The sequence below is a fragment of the Brassica napus genome, chromosome C4, assembly GCF_020379485.1.
Source record: "Brassica napus cultivar Da-Ae chromosome C4, Da-Ae, whole genome shotgun sequence".
In the NCBI taxonomy this organism is placed as follows: domain Eukaryota; kingdom Viridiplantae; phylum Streptophyta; class Magnoliopsida; order Brassicales; family Brassicaceae; genus Brassica; species Brassica napus.
The window spans coordinates 8,430,643-8,449,085 of record NC_063447.1 but is presented as its reverse complement, the minus strand read 5'-3'; the positions used below and the strand labels follow the sequence as shown (position 1 = coordinate 8,449,085).

The following is an 18,443-nucleotide window of genomic DNA, read 5'->3' as shown; positions in this document are numbered from 1 at the left end:
TCTAATATAAAGCAGTAGAGGAAGATAAATACAACTTTGGACTCTTTTCAAGACAGCTATATGTACCAAGAAGCCTCATAAATCACAATCAACAAAAGAGGAGCAGAGGTCCAGAAGCATACAACACTTTTCGTGTGAATGTTTCTTTCCTGAGTTCGGTAATTTAGATTACCACACTAGTCACAGTTTCCTTCTAAGATAAAAAAAAAACATAAAACACTTCACGACTCCAGAACTTTTTGGCAGGAACCGTTTTGAAGCTCTTTGATAGAGGAATAGCAAAAAGAGTATCTAATAAAGCTTGAAGAACATTGGAAGAAACTTTAAGAATATTATTCTTAAAAACAGTAATTCAAACCAATGATTTGATAGCATATAGATTTTTTTATGTAACAATATTCAAAGGTTATACACACACCATATTCAGCTTTGCTCAGATCATATATCTTTATCTGCCTGTAATACGTTCCGCAATTCCAAAACTCTAGCCGTAGAAGAACCTTGACAAGTACATAACCAGTTGTGCTTAACGGTCGATGAAGGACTTATTCATCAGGTCAACAGCATTATCCATGAACTGCAGTATCAGAGGTACAACAGAGAGAATCAATTGTTAAATCGCACCCAAAATTGAGAGAAAACATGAATGATAATCTTTATGACTGAGAGAAAACATAAATGATAATCTTAAAGTGTTACAAAACAGTAAAATATGTACAAAATGCTTATGTAACCAATTCGTTCGTGCTATGTTCTGAGCACATTTAATTACTATTTACGATAAAGAAGGCTAGGCCAGAAACGATCCCAGGGTTTGAGTCACACTAAGCCCCACCTGTTTAAACCAGCTAGCCCATCTATGATCTTGATATAGAAAATCCTAAACCCCTCTTAGAAAAACACACTAGCCTCAAGCAAACAAGAGCTTTAACATGTCCTCTGAGATACTGAATAACATTGGCACAAGTAAATACATCTGATTCAGACACAAAAGCAATAACATGTCATGTCTCTTTACCTTCCCAAGCATCTTCAGCTCTTTCCCCACTGGTTCCAAGAACTTAAGATCAACTTCAACAGGCCACACCTACACAGAGATCAAACAAACATAATGAAACAACTGTTAAACGCAAAAAAAAAAAAATTTCCTTTACTCTACCATCAATCTTTCTAAAGCTCAAACATTTATAAAGCAAAGTAGTCCTCAAGAGTGTAACCTTAACACCAAGAAGGCGAAGAGGCGTGACTTGACCAGGAACAACGCATTCAGGTCCTGCAGATTCAAGCACTGCTTCCATCGCCAAACCACCTCCCACTGGATTCGGATGCTGCAGAGAAGAATCACGCAATCAAAACGCAATTGAGTCTCCAAATCTGTTAACAATCAATCAAAAAGGCAAAACCTTCATGACGGCAATGGCGTAATCTGTCTCTGGGCTCTGAGAGATGGAAAGAACCGGTGAGCGGCTGATTCGAGGGACTGGCTTTACTGAGGAGACACGCCACGGTGCGTCCTCGGCGAGTGTTGCTCCTCCTCCTTTCTTCGCCATTTTTCACCTAAAACGATTATCTTCTTTCTGGATAGGATTAGAAAGAAAGGTTTATGTGATTACGAAAGTGAGAGAAGCTTTGTGGTCAGCTTTGGGATTGTGTTCGTGTGCTTGTTAAAAGAGATCCTCCATTTTTTCGGTTTCTCCTTCAACTATAGACCCCTTGTTAAGCATTTAATTACGGCACTGCCACTCTCGTTATCGGGCTTAAACGTGGCCCATTTAATAGAAGAGAAGAAGACAAAGGACCATTCTCAAAGACGTCTCAGCCCTATTAGGGATGTGGCCCAACTCTATTCTGTTTATTATAAGCCCAACTCTATTTTAACCCAGCCCTATTTTAACCCTATTATAATCAAAGGTTAGGGCTGCCCTGTACAAATACAAAGACTTGAATCATTAGCTTAGCTTCTTCTTTCTACCAAACCACTCTCATTTACTAAACTTACAATCAAACTCGAACCATATATATATTAAAGCGTTAACGTCATATACTCTTGCTGTGTGTCTGAGATGAGCTGATGTTTCTCAATTCTGAATATTTCACTCCCAAACCATCAAAGTACACCTCACTTGTTTCTCAGGACCTTGTCTTCTTACTTGATCATCACTTATTTAACCTCCAAATTATCAGTCTTCCAATTTCAGACTGTTAATCACATTGATTCATGGAATTTAAAATGATAAGGAAGGTCTTGCTGTGAGTTTGAATGGTGTGATTGGATTGAGTCACCGAGAAGAACAGGCAAGTGCAATGTGATGGAAGATTTGTGGCCGTCCTTTTCCTGATAAAACTCAACAGAGTTTGTGACTAGAAGTTAAGTGCCGTAAAACATTTAATTACCACTCAAGAGGTTGTTCAAGCTCTGCTCTTAAACGAGTAATCAATGCAACTTCCTTGCTTTGAGTCGAGGATCTCCCGACAGAATCAGATTGCAAAATTAACAAGTCATCTCACAAATATGAGAAAACCATGCACAAACCTGAATGTTGAAATCCTTTAAGGTTCTTATAATATCATAGAGAGGGCCTTTCTGATCTTGACAAGTGATTTAAACGTGTGTAAGAACCGATGAAGCCAAATTAAAGGATCCCGTTACACAAACTGAAGTAAGTCACCATCAATCAATGCATAGTCAAAACTCGATATCACAAGATTCAAGCTAGAGAAGAAACACAAACAAGATTCTAAAGAGATTAAAAAAAAAAAGATCCAATGTCGATGAGCGAGCTTTCAATGATGTTCTAACAAACTCTACAAAAGCTCATTTACACACTAAACCTCTCAAGTCTCAACGTTCGCTCTGTTTCCGGCAAGGATGATGGAGATCTCGAGTCCACGACTGAAGGCCTGGTTGAAGAGGAGACGAGACTGGAAAGTCGAGATGAACGGGAACCAGGAGAGGAGAGCAATGGGAGCAAAGATGAGCATCCCCATCGCAGCATCATAAATACGTCCAAACTCGCGGACTGTTTCCCACAACCCAAACAGCTTGATCAATCGCTTCCATGTGATGGCTAATGACAGTATTGCCCAACCTGTCGGGATGAAGCCGAGTACACATGCAAACATGTCTGGAATGGATAGATCTGTCAACGCAATGGCTAAAGCGATGAGGGCGATAAATGTGAGAGAAACCACTCCCTGAAGGAAACGCAGAGCCAGTAGAATGTTGCTCGACTTCCTGGGGCTATACCAGAATAGCTGAAGTGACAAAGAGACAATGATACAAATGTTAGCGGATGAGTTGGAAAATATAACATCAAATCTGGAGATGAATTTTTTTAGCACATACCTTAAACAGAAGCACAACTGCAACCAGCACTATCCATGAGTAGCCATATATCTGCAAAGCAAAAAACAAAATTAACTTTCTTGCAATCATAGTAAGGTATGCATAGCAATTTTCAAATATTCGATTAAAGTGAATTAAATACAAGCGAATCAAAAGTTAGCTTTACCGCAAATGAGGTGTCTTTCCCAGTGAGATTGAGCTTGTACACGACGCCATACTGAAACATGAAGAACCTCAAGCTCAAAATGGTCTCCAGAATCCGTCCTCTTAATGTTTGGATATGCATCTGTGAAGGAACCCATGATATTTACAGAAACTAAGTGAGGTATAGAGTACAATAGCAAATACACTAAAGAAGAAAAAATATTGAACAAACCTGTTCTTCCTCCCACCACGACTCCCAACTGAGCTCTCCCTTTACTCCTACTCCACCTTTGTACATCAGCCAACTGACCCAGTTATCGAAATCCTCGACGGTCCTAAATCAAGCAGGTGAAATTAAATGTCAATATTGAACACAATTTAAGATGTGGCACCACAGGTAATCAAGTGAATAGAATGAAGACCAAACAATAGGAACTTTACTTACTTTTGCCATTCGAATCCAGATGGATTGAAGATGTACGGTGCAAACAGCCAGGAGATTACCAGGAACCAACTGCTGATAGTAAGCAGAACGAACGAGACAGCACCTCCATCCGTATACCCGTAGGCAATGTAGACAATAAGCAATAAAGCTACTTCAAAACTGCACAGAGAAAGAGGTTAACATCAGCCAGTTCACATGGTATCTGATATTGAACTTTGGAAGCTCTTATTACAATTGTGAACATCAAGAGCAGAGCATGGCAGATGACTTACGCTTTTACAAAATGACTTCTGGAATAGAGTCTGTAGTTATCCGCAAACTTGATGTGCTGAACCACAAAGCCTCTGCCAGTAGCTCGATACTGTTGATAAAACAAAAAAAAATGAACACGCGTTTGGAAAAGTTTACAAGCAGAAAGAAGGTAAATGTTTATTTTCATGTATACAAGGAAAAATACCTTTGCACCACCGTGAAGGATAGTACGTCCAAAGTAATGAGTCCTTGTCCCAAGTGAAAATGTGAAAAAGACCGAGCACAGCTGAAATTGCATCGTAATAAAGCTGAAAATAGCCTGTGACATGAAAAACATTACGTTTCATGAGACTTCAGTTGAAGAGCACGCATTCTGAAAGCTATTTCTATTTTGTAAGCAAAACAAAACATAGAGAATTGGTCGACCAACCTTCAGCAACCCAAGTTCAAGTATGAAACCCATAACCATAGGAACCGCAGTAAAGACTCCAATCTGGACCAAAAACTGTGCATTGAGCGCAGCATCCAGTGCAGTGTTACCAGAGAGTTTGGCTACTCTTGAGATTGCACGATCAGAACCCGAAAAGGCCTGAAAAGACCAAAAAGTATATCATCTCGAATGAAGTATGTCAAAAGCTTCATGACTATAAGAAGTGACTTAACAAATAAAAGAAACACACAAAAGTGAAATCAGTGCACAGATGCTTTCAATTCTCAAAAGGTGGTAGGCCAAGTACTATGGAGTACCACACATGTACTAAAGCTTACTACATAGACCAGTACGCTCTATAGAGAACAACAAACAAAAATAACAGTATCGATACTGAAAATTGCAGTAAACAAAATGGTTTTAAGAGATTAAGCATTTGCCACTCTCCACATTGGAGAGAGCAATTACTACTCTCATTTCATAATGAAGAACAATGAAGAAAAAGGCTCTATGACATACCAGATACACTCTTCCGTAGAGAAACACGTACACAGTAAGGACGGTCATCTGCATCAAAGAGAAAGGTTTTACTACATGATAATGAAGGAAACAGAAGTATAGAACACTAGAGAAGGAAAGTACCATTGTGCAGACATAGAACCCAACCGTTGTGAAGTAGAACGACATCATCCTAAAGAAATCAAACAGCTGCCCAATCCTGTAGACATCCCTACTAAGAACTTGTTCTCCATTTCCACCCGCTACCTTCCCTTCAAATAGGGCAATCTGGTTGAGTCCTACATCTCTTCCTTTACCAACCTACATGAAAGAAGATGTATATAGATCAGGTTTTCAGATCGACGGGAGATACCAGTCAAGTAAAAACATATTAAATGTAAAAAGTCGTTGACCTGAATGTACTCATGGTGGGTGATATTTCCCTGCCTAAGTGTCGAGTTAAATCCTACGAAATATTACAGAGTTCAGCTCAGTCAGAAATGGTAACACCGAGTGTATTACAAACAATTTGCACACACCATAAAAATATTACAGTAACGACTCAAAATTTATGTAATGAATAAACCTATATACTACGCATACCAGCATATATATCTTCACTGATGTTAATAACACGGGATGCTTTGCTGATCCCACCGCGAGTTATATGAAATACTCTATCGAACACATCTGGATGCCCATAGTGCATTCGAACTCTGCAAGATTAGTTTTGCACAGATTAAAACTAAGCTGTCACTAAAAGGTGGAATAGATTGAATTAAAACAATCCAATAAACCGGAAACAAGTAATAAAACCGGAATCAAGTAATGGAAATAGATGAGGAGAATGCTAAAACATGTACAAGCTCCACAACAAAAGATTTAAAATGAAATATGTTCCTATTGGGTAAGTTAAATGTCTGAAGCGAGTATACTCACTTAAGTGGATATGCTAAGACTCGTTGACCCAGAGTCACAAAACTGGTTTCTTGATTGGACATAAACCACGCCAATGATGAAACACTGCAATATCAATTTAACATCAGTGTAAATGAGATAAACAATAAAATATTGAACATAACAACTAATTTATCAAGGAGACGACTCCAAACCTTCCCGTGAAAACATGCTCTCTAACGCCCAAAATGGTAGGACGTCGAATTCCATGTTTTCCATGAAACTCTTCAAGTAGATTTCTCATTTTGATTGCCTCCTCGAGATAATTGTCCTGAAGACAAAAATAGGAATATAGTGGATCAGCGAAAAGTGCTACAATATGAACGACGCCAGCATATTGCTGCTACTTAATTTTACCAATCCTTGTTATATGGGAGAAGAAAAGTGACAATTGGCCACGTAATGATGGCCAAAAGCGGAACTTAGGAATCTAAGACAATTAATATCCTAGCATGTATGACAGGTTTAGCTTAATTCCAATACGACTCTCTCACTCAAACACACAACTTTTACAACGCTAAATTTTAATGCAATGACAGAAAATGATGAATAACCTGATTCATATCTATGGTCTGGATGGCTTCTCCACGAGTGAAAACGATCGCATGATTTTGATTCTCAGGCTTTCCTTCCCCAAGTTTAGGATCTCCGGGAAGTTTAATTGAATAAATTTCCTGTAGAAAAAGTGAGACTTATTGTATGCTGTATATAATTACCCAGATCAGGAAAATAAGCACTATTTATTGGACCAAAACCATCTTTCCAAATTAACCACTGCAAGCCTCGACAGAAATATCATGTACCTGATCTTTTCCGTGAATGTCAGCTTTTACTAACTTAGAATAGAATTCCTTTTTCCCTTCAACACCAACATCCTCTGAGTGTATGAAGGCGACTCGAAGTGCCTCAAATCTAGTTGCGACAGTAAATATGGATTAATAGAATTTCTGTAAGATGATATCACTAAAAGATGTTCCATTAAAGACTGAATATAAAGATAGCACCTGTATCAAACTCATATTCACTCATACATATGAAAAAAAAAAAATGATTGCAGGTAAAATAGAAAATCTGCAAGGTTCCAGGTCAATCTAGTATCTCGGCAACCAAAGAACAATCAACAGAAAATGGGACGAACTGAAATACTATTTAGCCGTTCTATAAGATATTGAACTTTATGACAAAAAGAATGATTATAGCCTCAAAATTTATAAACAAATACAAATGATTGGTGGGAAAAAAATAATGCATACCTTTGCAACAAAAGTGCGATATCAGTAGCCTCTGGTTTCTTTTGCTGTTTCTGTTGCCCATAAATTTGACATGACACAACATATGTAAATTTCAGGTCTGCTTGAGCTCGCGCTTCAGGTGATGCTTCAAACCCTCGTGGCATGTTGGTCAGAGAAACATCATCCACTGTAGCAAAAAAAAATTGCTGTTACAGAACACGCCTTTCCCATGAGGTAATACTGCAACAAAAGTTAGAAACCAAGTACCTCCCAAGCCTCGTCTTTCTAAGAAACTCTGGAGCATCAACGCCCTTCGGTAATACATCATTCCTCGCACTTTAGGTCCAGAAAAACAAATTTGAATCAGGCATTCAAGCGTGAAAACCAAATTTTCACATTAAAACCCAAACGTAATGAACGTAATTCTTTCTATTTACGAAACTATATTAGGAGTGATGATTAGCATAGATAGTATCTAACCTGTCCTTGCTAAAGTCTGGCCTCGAAAAGATACCCAAAACCGAAGCTCCAAAGCATCAGTTGCACTTTCTTGAAGATCTACATCCCCTGTTGAGTCAGACCTACCAATCCTCTCCAAGAAATTCTCCCATTCATCTATATCCAAAAACAAGAGATCTCAGCTGAAGACTATGGACTAAGAAACGACCTCACACGCCCAGAGGTAGTATCTATTTACCAGGAAATATCTTCTGAAGATAAAAGAGAGTAGATATCCCATCTTCATTCTCGCTTCGCAATTCTGAGGAACTATAGATAACTGTCTCACTGTAGTATGGGGTGAAGACACTGTTCACAGAAACAATTTAAGAAAGCTATATTAATCTATTGGAAACAAAACAAAATAGGTTAAAATATAAGGCAAGTGCTACCATACATACCTAAACGGTACCATTTCAGCAACGGGCCTTGCTTGGGGCATATCCATAAATAAAGAATTTGTAAAAAACTCCAATCTTCTCCTCGCTTCAAGATTTTTTGGGACATTAGCAGCAGCATCCTTCACAGTAAGAAGAAGGTGTAGCCGCTTGACCTGCTCTATCTGCAAATATACAAAATAATATTATTGCATAAGACCACAAAATCAGTATTTGGAATGAATTTCCGTCTTGCTTCTTCTCGAGGGGCTTACAATTTCTGGATCTCTAGGCCACTCAATCGTAGAAAAGAGACTCCCCTCGTTTCTAGCCCGTGCTAGAATATTCCATGTATCGAGCTGATCTCTGGATGCATACATAAGTGAAACCGTAAGATATTTTCTTCAGGACGGTTTCCAATACAGGTTGATATTTGTGTGAGCAAGTAATCGTTCCAATATACCTCAAATTCTCTGCAAGAAGGTCATGCGTGACCACCTCGTAAAAATCAAACATAGCTTTTGCCGCACCTTTTGCAAGATCTGGAGTTTCGTTTCGAATCTGGGACATGTCATTTATTCATAGAGAATGTTCAGCAACCAAAGCAAACACGAGGTGAAACAACTGAAATTATAACAACCAATAGTATATATACATGTCCAGTTACAATTTGAGTACGATTTTAAAATATCAGATGTAAAGACACTTCTACTAAAAACATATATCCGGTAGTACTTATTGACACAATTAAGCTACCTAAAATCCATGATAGAAGGAAAGATATAATTTAAGAGAAGCTTGTTTCGATCCAATAAGAACTGAAAAAGGGAAGTCAGAGACCTACTAAATAGACTAAGAAAATTAAACAGCTTACAATTTTTGTAAGAAAGATCATAACTCTTCAAGGAAAAGAAAGAAGTCTTGTTGGATACAAACAAAAACAGATGAGAAAGGTAAAGAAAGAGTGTCTAAGAGTGCCCAGGTTCTAGTAGGATCAACAGGGAAAATCTTTCTTCTCCACATTTAGTGCTTATTAAACCAACGTCAGAAAATGAAAAACAGTAAAAACAAAAACTGGTTTGGTACATCTAAGCAGCAAGAGATGATTCAATTTGCAAGGATATATCTAGGAATTTCTGAAAACAGCATTATCTCACAGAAATTAGAACGTTTGGCATAACTGGCTTAGTACATCCAATATGTTTAAACTTTCAAACAAAAGAGCACTAGTCACAGAATTAAGCCAGAGAAGCGTACCAAAAGCCCAGTTAATGCCGTAAATCTGGAAACGACCAACTGAAGCTTCTTAAGATTCAGAGTTATAGCAAGGGAACCCTCCTGTATACTGTTGCTAATCTCCATAAAAACTCTTTCCACCCTATTACCAGTGTGAAAACGAGGCATAAATTGAAGTGTCACAAGTATAATTCCAAAAACATCGATCTGTGGTTAGCAAAATATGAAATTCGCATGTAGAATAAACGTTGAAAATAAACAAAATGAAAGACTGTACCAACGTCGCCCTACACCATCAACCATGGAATTCAATATGTTTTGAACGCTGTAATAGCACTCCTGAACAGCATACGCCATGTATTCATCGTCGCATATTTGTCTCCAAAGTACACCCTGCGTTTCTGTGCACTCCATGGCTAAATCAATGGCTACCAAAATCTGAGAAAAAAAACAGAAGGAATTCAGAATAATTCACACAGGAGAGAACAATATCACACCTGATGAAATTTAAAACAAACTGACCTTACTGCAGAGAAGAAACAAGGGCCACTGGACTAGTCCAAGACTTCCCGTGTTACTGGGTATAGAAAGCAAATCCATCTCCCTATAATCACAGTACTCAAAAGTATAAGTTAGAGACCTTGCAGAAAATGGCAAATAAACGAAAGAATAGGAAAGCAAGAAATATGTATTAACCTGTTGCTTATATAATCTTCCTCTCTTAAGCTTTTTATTATCTCATTCCAAAAAGGGGAAAACATTGCAGCATATGCCTTGTTCATGTCTTGACCATCCTGCAAACACAGTCGGAATATATCATTACCCTGAAAAAAGAAGTTATAGACTGGTAATCAACATATAAAAATTCCACTACACAAAGGAAGCAATAGACAGAGAAACAGTAAGATAACAGTCAGCGCTATGCACAACTACCAATGAAGTATAAAAAAGGGGAGGGGTACATTTACGAAAAAGTATTAGGAGAGAACGAAACAGTAGGCAAATAAATTTCCAGATACAATCACAAGCATCACCTACTTTATTTTTCCTATTAAGTGTAGAGTAACAGGCATAAGATAGGAAGGAAAGTTCAGTGCAGCCAAAACAGTTAGTTTAAACATCTACTTTTTGCGAACACATTATCAGTTCCCACTGTCAACAGATACAAAGCCCAAAAACTCAATAGAAGATCGCTGAGCCAATTTTGGACAAAGAACTAACAATGGAGGCCTGCAAGAATAGTTCTTAAAACACCAAGTGATGAGACAAATAGTTAAACTTATTACTAACCTGAGAAGCATGTTGGCCGAACGATACTCTGAAATATAAAATTACAACAGAGTTTAGACCTTGAAGTGAGCCCAACAGACAAAACATTGCATAAACTAGTAATCATAAAAATTATTTTTTTGTGTCAAGGAAATTGTAAACTAGTAATCATAATAGATCCAAATTATAACCTTTTTACAACAGGAGAGACAAGGTTCTTGGCAAAAGCTTCTGGAAAACTCTCAAAACGCTTATGAACCATCTCAATGGAGCGTATCTAAAATAGACAAACTGAACATGTTTAGTCAAGGGACCAAGAATTTGAAGAGTAACACATTTCTTGAAAGAATAGTAGAACATTCCAGTAGACTAGTATTCAACAGTACCTCGCCTAGACGAGCTTTTGCTCCCATCACACCACCAATGATAGCAGACAAGAGTGTGTACCATATATGAATATCCATAAGATATATCTGGACATTAGTATTCCACAATTAGTTACCTTCAGCCCGCAAGTTTATTAAAAATAACTGACGAAAGAAAACCAGGCTTCAAAGAAAAAGGTAACAACGAGATCTTAGACCATCAAAACCTCTGAAATTGTGAGGAACAGTAAGGTAAATACTCACACACACAACTGGAGCCCACAAGCTAACAATGGTCAGCGCATGATCGTTACCTGCCAATTTTATAATGCGCAGAACCATAGATGTCAGCAACATTTTGAAAGACGGCACAAACGGCATTCAACAACAGGTTCTAGTTAGTACTATAGTTGATCATATACAAAACTAATATTCTTCGTTGAGGTTCCACAGGCTCGTGTAGCCAATGAAGCAGGCCAAATAGGAGTTAAGTGCATGGCTACCTTACCAGGTTACTAAGTTGTATGTTAAGGTTTCTGGTCACATCATATTTATATTAAGCCAAGTAACAGCCAGCAAATAATTTTGATTGAGTACCTATGTGTACAGGCACTTACTTTTTGAGACAATATCATGCCATGAATATTCAAACGAAGGAAGATCAATGATCGTCTTGGTGGGTTTAACAAGTGGTTTGATCTGCAACATGAAGAAGGTTTAACCGTCAGTGCATTATCATACATGCGCTTAGTTAAATATGTACAGTAGCAAAAATATATAGCTGTAGAAACATCCTTGCCTGGAGAAAGTATGCAAACGTGAATTTGGAGGCCAGGACAATCAACCAAAACGCCACATACCTGAATAATACAGGAAAAAGTTTGAATAAACCGAACTCTGGAACCGTGCGTGTAAATACGAAATTTTTCTAAGAGTCCAAATCAGTTGTAACCATCTAAAAGCCACTAAATCATTATGTGCGAACTCACGAATTACATCAGGTGAAACTGGTACACAGACATTCAGGATATCTACTCTCAACAGCCAACTCCCCTACTAACTAATCATATATGCCAATAGTTTATTCGAGTTCCAAAACTTATTTTAAATGAAGCAAATGTATTTCAACTAGCCAATGAGTACCGAATTCTTTTTGGTAATTATCTATAGTTTGAAAAGGTAGGTATTCAAAACCTGCAATAATCGCTCATGTTCTCAAAGAGGCCACGGCCAACGAAGTAACGTTCCTGAAAGAGAGAACAAACGTCAACAATGTGCTTCATTATGCTACTTTTTATGATATCTGAAGTCTTACTGAATGAATACCTGATATATCCACTTGAAAAACTGGAAGAAAGATTGATCTGACATTTCTGACAGAGCATGGCATGCTGGAAGCTTGACTAAAAGTCCAAAGATGAGGCGAACAGCGGCATAACTACCCAATACAAGAACGTATAAGCGGTAGAAGAACTCATCTGAGCTTCGTTTATTTCTTTCCTGCAGAACTTGCCTGCAATAATTTTCTCACAATAGTTTAGCTGTTCTGCATACAAATTTTATCAAGAAGAGATACCTCGAAGTAGACAGATTGGATACGTACACATAAACATATACCACAAATACTGAGCCCAAGCCCCACCAGAAAAACTTAATAAACACCCTGGATATAGCCATTCCTCTTGCCATGCTGTAGGCGCCATACATAAGTACAACATCAAGAAAACCTGCATAGATCACAAACAAGTAATGCTCAAAAACAAGGTACAGTAGAACTTTACAATCTGATTCTGAGTTTTCTGATGGTAACAGAGTCATTCAGAGAAACTTACTTTCAATGAAGTTCATTATAGCATATGTAGCCCCAGCACTGAGCAAGATTTTGAAAGTATCTTTATCGAGATGCTCTTTCCTGAAGGCTATAATCGCCAAAGCCTGAAGAAAGGTAAAATAACAATAATAATTAAAGTCGAATTATCAAATTAAGCAGAATACTGTTCGTAATTGCCACACCAACCTGGAACATTATAACCATGAAGATCCAAAGTCGGTGAAAACTTCTGAAAAGGTGAAGGTATGTCCGATGCTCAACAAAGCTGCTTTTACCAGTCTAACATTGAATTTCAGAAAAATGGATGTCAAAAGATTTTGTAGACACATGGAAATGAAAGAAGAAGATAGAAGAAGAAGCTGAGACATCTTTGGTATTGAAAATGAAAATGACTCTTGACAAGTATATGCAGTGGTTTATAATTAAAATGGTTGGAAACTAATTCTCATTGGAGAAATTCCCTATATAGACATAGAAGAGAAAAATAACTCTTAAGCAGAGCAGAACTCATAAAAAATGAAGCCGCATGAACAAGACTCACCCTTTTCCGCCCTTTGGGCCCAGTTAGAAATTTTGACTCTGTTTTCATAGGCCAGCTTAACTCAAAGCAACCAGGCGTCCTGAATATAACAACACAGTTAGTGGATACTCCTCGAGATGTGACTATACTCACAAATGTAAAAATATCAGCGAACAACAAACCAAAAGTATTCATTGAAGTCATCATAATTCCGCCATTCAGAATGCGCAGCTTTCCCATTGTTGTTTCGAAGAGTTTCCTACATGAATATCAATTCCAAAACCAAGTTAAGATCTTGCACGACCATGTAGCATATCCATTAAAACACACCCTTAAATCCACCTTTCAAGTTTCAAAGATAGCATGTTACGAATTCCTCAAAAACATAGAAATAAGATCTAAACTTAAAAACGAAGTAGGCATGTGCTGTCAAACACAGAACCAGAAACACTTGGATACTATGTCAAGAACCTGATTAGTTCTGCTAGGAGATGCTACAATAAGCATTATAAGTAATATGGAAGTTTAATACACAATCTTGGATACTAAATATACTGAACAATAACAACATACCAATAACTGAGTGAGAAACCGTCAAAAGAAAGCTAATTAAGAAAAAAAAAAGTTATGATGCACAGAAATGATTGTAATAGCAGGGACTCACCGCTGACATTGCTGCATATATAGGGGAGATAACTCGATCAAGAAATGATACAGAACCATTTTCAATTAAGCAACTGTCAGCACGGACAGCTTCTCCGTGATCCAATTTTGCATCCAATTCCTTGGCCATCTAACAAACAAAAGCAACTGCGTGTGAAAAGATCTGTCGTTCCAGGATAAGGGTCCTTTCTAAATTAAATCATGTCAGGCTGGTGCTTTAAAAGAAACTAAGAGCCAGATGCAGAGGGAATCAAATGCTACAGCAGTGCTGACAAGTCTCTTCTTGGCTTGGTTGTGTGTGGTTTACAGGAGGAAAAAACAACTATGAACAGCATAACAGCACTAACAAAAAAAATAAAAATATATATTCACTAAGCAACTAGAAAACAAAACATGAGTATACTGATAGCGGAAAGTCGGTATGTAATTAACAGTAAGATGGTATCTTACATTGTGAAAAATATAGCAGATACACTCTGGAAGAAACCGGACATTAGCAGCTTCACCCCAGATTAGGAAGTACAACGAAACAAGAAACAGCTTCCTGTCCCGGTTAATGGCTTCTAACCTAATAGAGAAACTCAAATTTGATCAATTTACATAAATTAAGCCACCATTTTCAAATCAGAACTAGACCAAAAAATTACTTGTTGTAAACAAGGCGTATCCTCAAATATTTGCACCACTTGATGTAGTTATCCAAAACCTTCAAGAAAACCTCATTGACTGCTTTCTCATCAATTTTCTACACATAAAGGTGACGATTTTAAGATGACAATCACTACACCAACGAGACAATCAGGACTGTTGTCAAAAGGAAGAACTCACTGGGTCATTGGGGCTGGGTAAACCGAGCTGAGATTGTGCATTTGAAAGTGTGAGAACCAGATGCTCCCTTTGGTTCCTTACATTATCTTTCTGAGATAATGTTCAATAAAAATAGTGTAAGTGAGAAGAATCAACAGCAAACAGGGGAAGATTTTGATACAATAATAACAGTGTACCTGAAACCCGAAGATGTACTCCAATAAATCAAACATGTCTGCATCACGTTGTCCGGAAATCTCATAATCATCAGGAAGCTTAGGGAAATGTTCAGTGTATCTAATCGCCTGAATCGCACCACGGACCTAAACAAAGACAAAAGAGTCTTTCATGAGCAAGAAAAACTTGGCAGGTAAAAAAATACTAACAAGAAAAATGAAAATAGTAGTTTTCATTCTTGTTTGACTCACTTCCGGGAAAACACTTATTGCATTGGTCATGGACTGCGCTTCTAGAGGGACAATATTGTAAGGAGTTAGTTCCGCAGACAAAGTTGCATCAGCTTTTTTAATTCGCCCAAGCTGAAAACATAAACAACTCAGTTAGCTCATATAAGATAAGTATATAAGATGACAACTTCCAATGACTGATACAGTGATATTAGGAAACAATTATAACCATTCAGTAAGATCTTTCGAAAGGCATCACCAAAACAGGAAGCGTGAAGCAGATTAAATTTCTTTAGAATTACAAGAGAAGTACCTCCTCTCTGATAGACCTCCCAACACCATTTGGATCTGCATCTCTGCTTAGCAACTCTAACACTTCAACTAAGGCCCTCAATGTGGCAAAGACCTTCCTCATCTTCAAGATCCTATGAAAGAGGGAGAGAGAAGAAAAAAAGCACTGGTCAATCAAAAAGGACCCAAAGATTCCAAACACTGTCTCAAAATAAGAAAACCACAAGGATTAAGTAAGCACATACTCCCCAACATTTGACGAAAAAGCTGTTCCTGATTCCCTCCATTTTTGCTCTTCCCTTTGGATATCATCCACTCTATGCCGTCTTTTATAAAGTTGGTAAAACTGCCATAGTCGTTCAATATCACGATCACGGTTTATCGAAGCGCCATCTCTCTTGGCAAGTTTTTGCTGCAAAATTAATTAAAACCCCTTCGATTCAGAACAAGTAAACACACCAATTGACATAACATAAGAAAAAATCCACGAAAGAATGATGTTTCCACCTTAAATCTCACATAAAAAGGTAACCAGAGAGCAACAATCATAATTAAACCATAGATTAAGGATGCATTTAAACCAATTAATTGACAAACTAAAGTCAAGAAGATGAAAAATACCTTAATCACTGACATCAAACCAGTTTTGAATTGAAGAACACCTCTACCATCACTGTTAGGGTCCAAGTTCTGCGCCATAGAGTACGCTTGCTCACACACTGCATCACACAAAAGCAGAGTTTAATCAATTTGAAAACAATCACAATCACTTTCTTCTCACTCATTCAACAGCAAAAACCCCTAACGCGTAATCGGTTCTCCTTAACAACGCTATACTTTCAAAATCAATGAATCCCACACAAAAAACTTACGGATCCTCGCGACGTTAGGATCTTCGGCCTGAATCTCGTCAGCAGCTTGTAAGATAGCATCGATGTTCGTAGCTCGGCCAAGTGACGGTGGAACGGCTCCGGCGAGTCCGCTATTGACACGCTCATGGCCTTGGCCTGAATCTCGTAACTGCTCTCTTCTCAAGGTGGCTCGAACCAGCCTATCCCAATTACTGTAAACCCTAGCCATTCTCGATTCAAAATCAAAGCTCGGGCCCTAAACTGGCTGAGCCAGCATGGGGGTGAAAGCAGGAAGAAGGTGAAGGAACGAACGGCTGGAGCACGAAAACCCGACCCGGGGTATGCGGTATTGTGTCGGATCTGTGAATAAACGAGTCGATGAAGATTCCTTCGTATAGTGGGTTTTCAGAAATAAAAGATGTTAAAGGAAAAAAAAAACAAAAGTGGATTTGACAGAAGAAAAAGGTGGAGCCAAGGAAATTACGGTATTGACCCCACGTTTGAAAATATAACCGTCAGGGTCAAAACACGGATTGACTGACTACTAAACGCTGTCGTTTTTTCTTTGTGAAACCGCGTGCTTTGAGATATATACATCTCAGGCAGGGCTATATGTTGACTTTTCGGCCCATGATTCATTGACAAGGTTAATAAAGGCACAAGATATTTACAAAACCCATAAAAAAAAAAGGAAACTGGAAAAAAAGTCTGTGGGCATCGAACCGACCTAAAGATTATCAGCAACTACTACAGTCTTTAGAAGATTAACTTCTACCTCTCAGGCCTAGCTATGGACTTATCGGCCCATTGTTACATACAAGATTCATGGCCGTGATATTTAGAGAGAAAATATATAAAAATTAAAATTCCAACCTGCCCGAAACGAACCAGCGATCTAAAGATAACAGCAACAACTACGGTCTTCCGCTCTACCAACTGAGCTAAGGTCGGGAATAATATCTTCTTGCTTTTAATTATATATATCCATTATCTTAAAATATATAAAGAAATTTGTGCTTTCTATGCTATAACTCATGCAAAACGGTTCCCACCGTTTAAAAACATGAAAAACGGTTTAAAAATAATTGTAGATTAAGTCTCAAATATTAAATTACGAACTAGAGCTGGGCGGGTGTTTTTTTTTGTTTACGTAATGTAACTAAATATTTTTTACACAATTATATAATCTATAAAAATTATAATAAAATGGTGACAAAAATACATCACATAATACATATATTGTTGTTACATAATTCCACTAATAGTAAAAATAAAATGATTTATATAACCGTAAATGTAAATATTACGCGAATATTTGTTTTTATTTAACCGATATCATTTTTATTTACTCGATATCGAGTTGGCTAGTGGTAAAGAAAATGCTAGTAGTCTTTCATTGGTCGAGTTTGATACTTGTTGGAAAGAATTATTTACAACATTTGGATTTCCAGTAAAAAAGAGAAACCACTTTTTCAATTTTTTTTTAGAAATATACTTTTGTTTTCTAAGAAAAACAACTTTTTCATTATTTTAGAAATATACTTTTGTTTTCTCTAAATAATATAATATTTGTTTATTTTTCACGTATTATGTGTTTTTTATTATGACATTACGCATAATAATTAAAATAGATTTTTTAGTTTATTTTTAGTTTATGTGTGTGTTTTCCATAAACTAACAAATATATGCGAAAATAATATTTGAGAAGTTTTGATAGGTTTTTGGTCATAAATGATAACTATATTTAAATTTCCAACATGTCATATAAGTAGTCTTAATTTTTAATTTCTCAACCCGATATATAAATATTCGTCATGCATTTTTAGTAAAGTATTTATATTATACTTATTAAAATGAGTAATTTGTTAGAATGAGTAGTTGCATTTCTTGTATTTATATTATTATCAAATTAATTTTATTTTAAATTATTGACTTTAACATTTTATTATATGTAGGATTTTTATTTTATTTGAATTTTTTTTTCTTTTTTAGAACATTGTTATCTTGTCTAAATGTTTTTCTTT

General features: G+C 37.1%; 2 protein-coding genes across 3 annotated transcripts; both read right to left on the bottom strand.

Moving 5' to 3' along the window:
* Positions 1-311: 311 nt before the first annotated feature.
* Positions 312-1,696, bottom strand: BNAC04G08430D. The gene is made up of 4 exons (XM_013815831.3): positions 1,404-1,696; positions 1,218-1,328; positions 1,019-1,087; positions 312-577 (listed from the first exon to the last, which is right to left on the bottom strand). Exons 1-4 carry the CDS (start codon positions 1,548-1,550, stop codon positions 527-529), a joined length of 378 nt encoding a protein of 125 aa, XP_013671285.1. The 5' UTR covers positions 1,551-1,696; the 3' UTR covers positions 312-526.
* A 960-nt stretch (positions 1,697-2,656) lies between these two features.
* LOC106375832 (callose synthase 10) lies at positions 2,657-16,875 on the bottom strand. Of its 2 annotated transcripts, XM_048754592.1 has the most exons (50): positions 16,441-16,875; positions 16,190-16,287; positions 15,814-15,980; positions 15,591-15,702; positions 15,299-15,409; positions 15,068-15,193; positions 14,892-14,981; positions 14,711-14,808; positions 14,514-14,631; positions 14,065-14,193; positions 13,583-13,659; positions 13,422-13,500; positions 13,067-13,159; positions 12,882-12,984; positions 12,653-12,776; positions 12,376-12,562; positions 12,244-12,296; positions 11,849-11,909; positions 11,667-11,748; positions 11,314-11,363; positions 11,071-11,157; positions 10,876-10,961; positions 10,706-10,733; positions 10,112-10,209; positions 9,938-10,019; positions 9,693-9,853; positions 9,437-9,557; positions 8,643-8,740; positions 8,455-8,545; positions 8,204-8,364; positions 8,002-8,111; positions 7,785-7,919; positions 7,572-7,640; positions 7,326-7,491; positions 6,876-6,984; positions 6,627-6,746; positions 6,228-6,343; positions 6,055-6,138; positions 5,719-5,831; positions 5,529-5,581; positions 5,260-5,436; positions 5,137-5,184; positions 4,618-4,776; positions 4,393-4,506; positions 4,208-4,296; positions 3,936-4,094; positions 3,723-3,825; positions 3,513-3,632; positions 3,347-3,397; positions 2,657-3,255 (listed from the first exon to the last, which is right to left on the bottom strand). In XM_048754592.1, exons 1-50 carry the CDS (start codon positions 16,646-16,648, stop codon positions 2,836-2,838), a joined length of 5,694 nt encoding a protein of 1,897 aa, XP_048610549.1. In that variant the 5' UTR covers positions 16,649-16,875; the 3' UTR covers positions 2,657-2,835. The 2 variants fall into 2 exon arrangements, with proteins under 2 accessions (XP_048610549.1, XP_048610550.1); XM_048754593.1 differs by lacking the exons at positions 14,711-14,808; positions 14,892-14,981; positions 15,068-15,193; positions 15,299-15,409; positions 15,591-15,702.
* Between the last annotated feature and the right edge of the window lie 1,568 nt (positions 16,876-18,443).

Excerpts from the sequence above, each read along its gene's own strand:
- BNAC04G08430D (XM_013815831.3), bottom strand. The coding sequence starts at position 1,550 with ATGGCGAAGAAAGGAGGAGGAGCAACACTCGCCGAGGACGCACCGTGG. Across the intron at positions 1,329-1,403 it reads ACGCCATTGCCGTCATGAAG|CATCCGAATCCAGTGGGAGG; the intron begins GTTTTGCCTTTT and ends TCTTCTCTGCAG. Across the intron at positions 578-1,018 it reads AGCTGAAGATGCTTGGGAAG|TTCATGGATAATGCTGTTGA; the intron begins GTAAAGAGACAT and ends CTGATACTGCAG.
- LOC106375832 (XM_048754592.1), bottom strand. The coding sequence starts at position 16,648 with ATGGCTAGGGTTTACAGTAATTGGGATAGGCTGGTTCGAGCCACCTTG. Across the intron at positions 7,492-7,571 it reads AGAAAGACGAGGCTTGGGAG|TGGATGATGTTTCTCTGACC; the intron begins GTACTTGGTTTC and ends TTTTTGCTACAG. Across the intron at positions 3,256-3,346 it reads CAGTTGTGCTTCTGTTTAAG|CTATTCTGGTATAGCCCCAG; the intron begins GTATGTGCTAAA and ends TTGTCACTTCAG.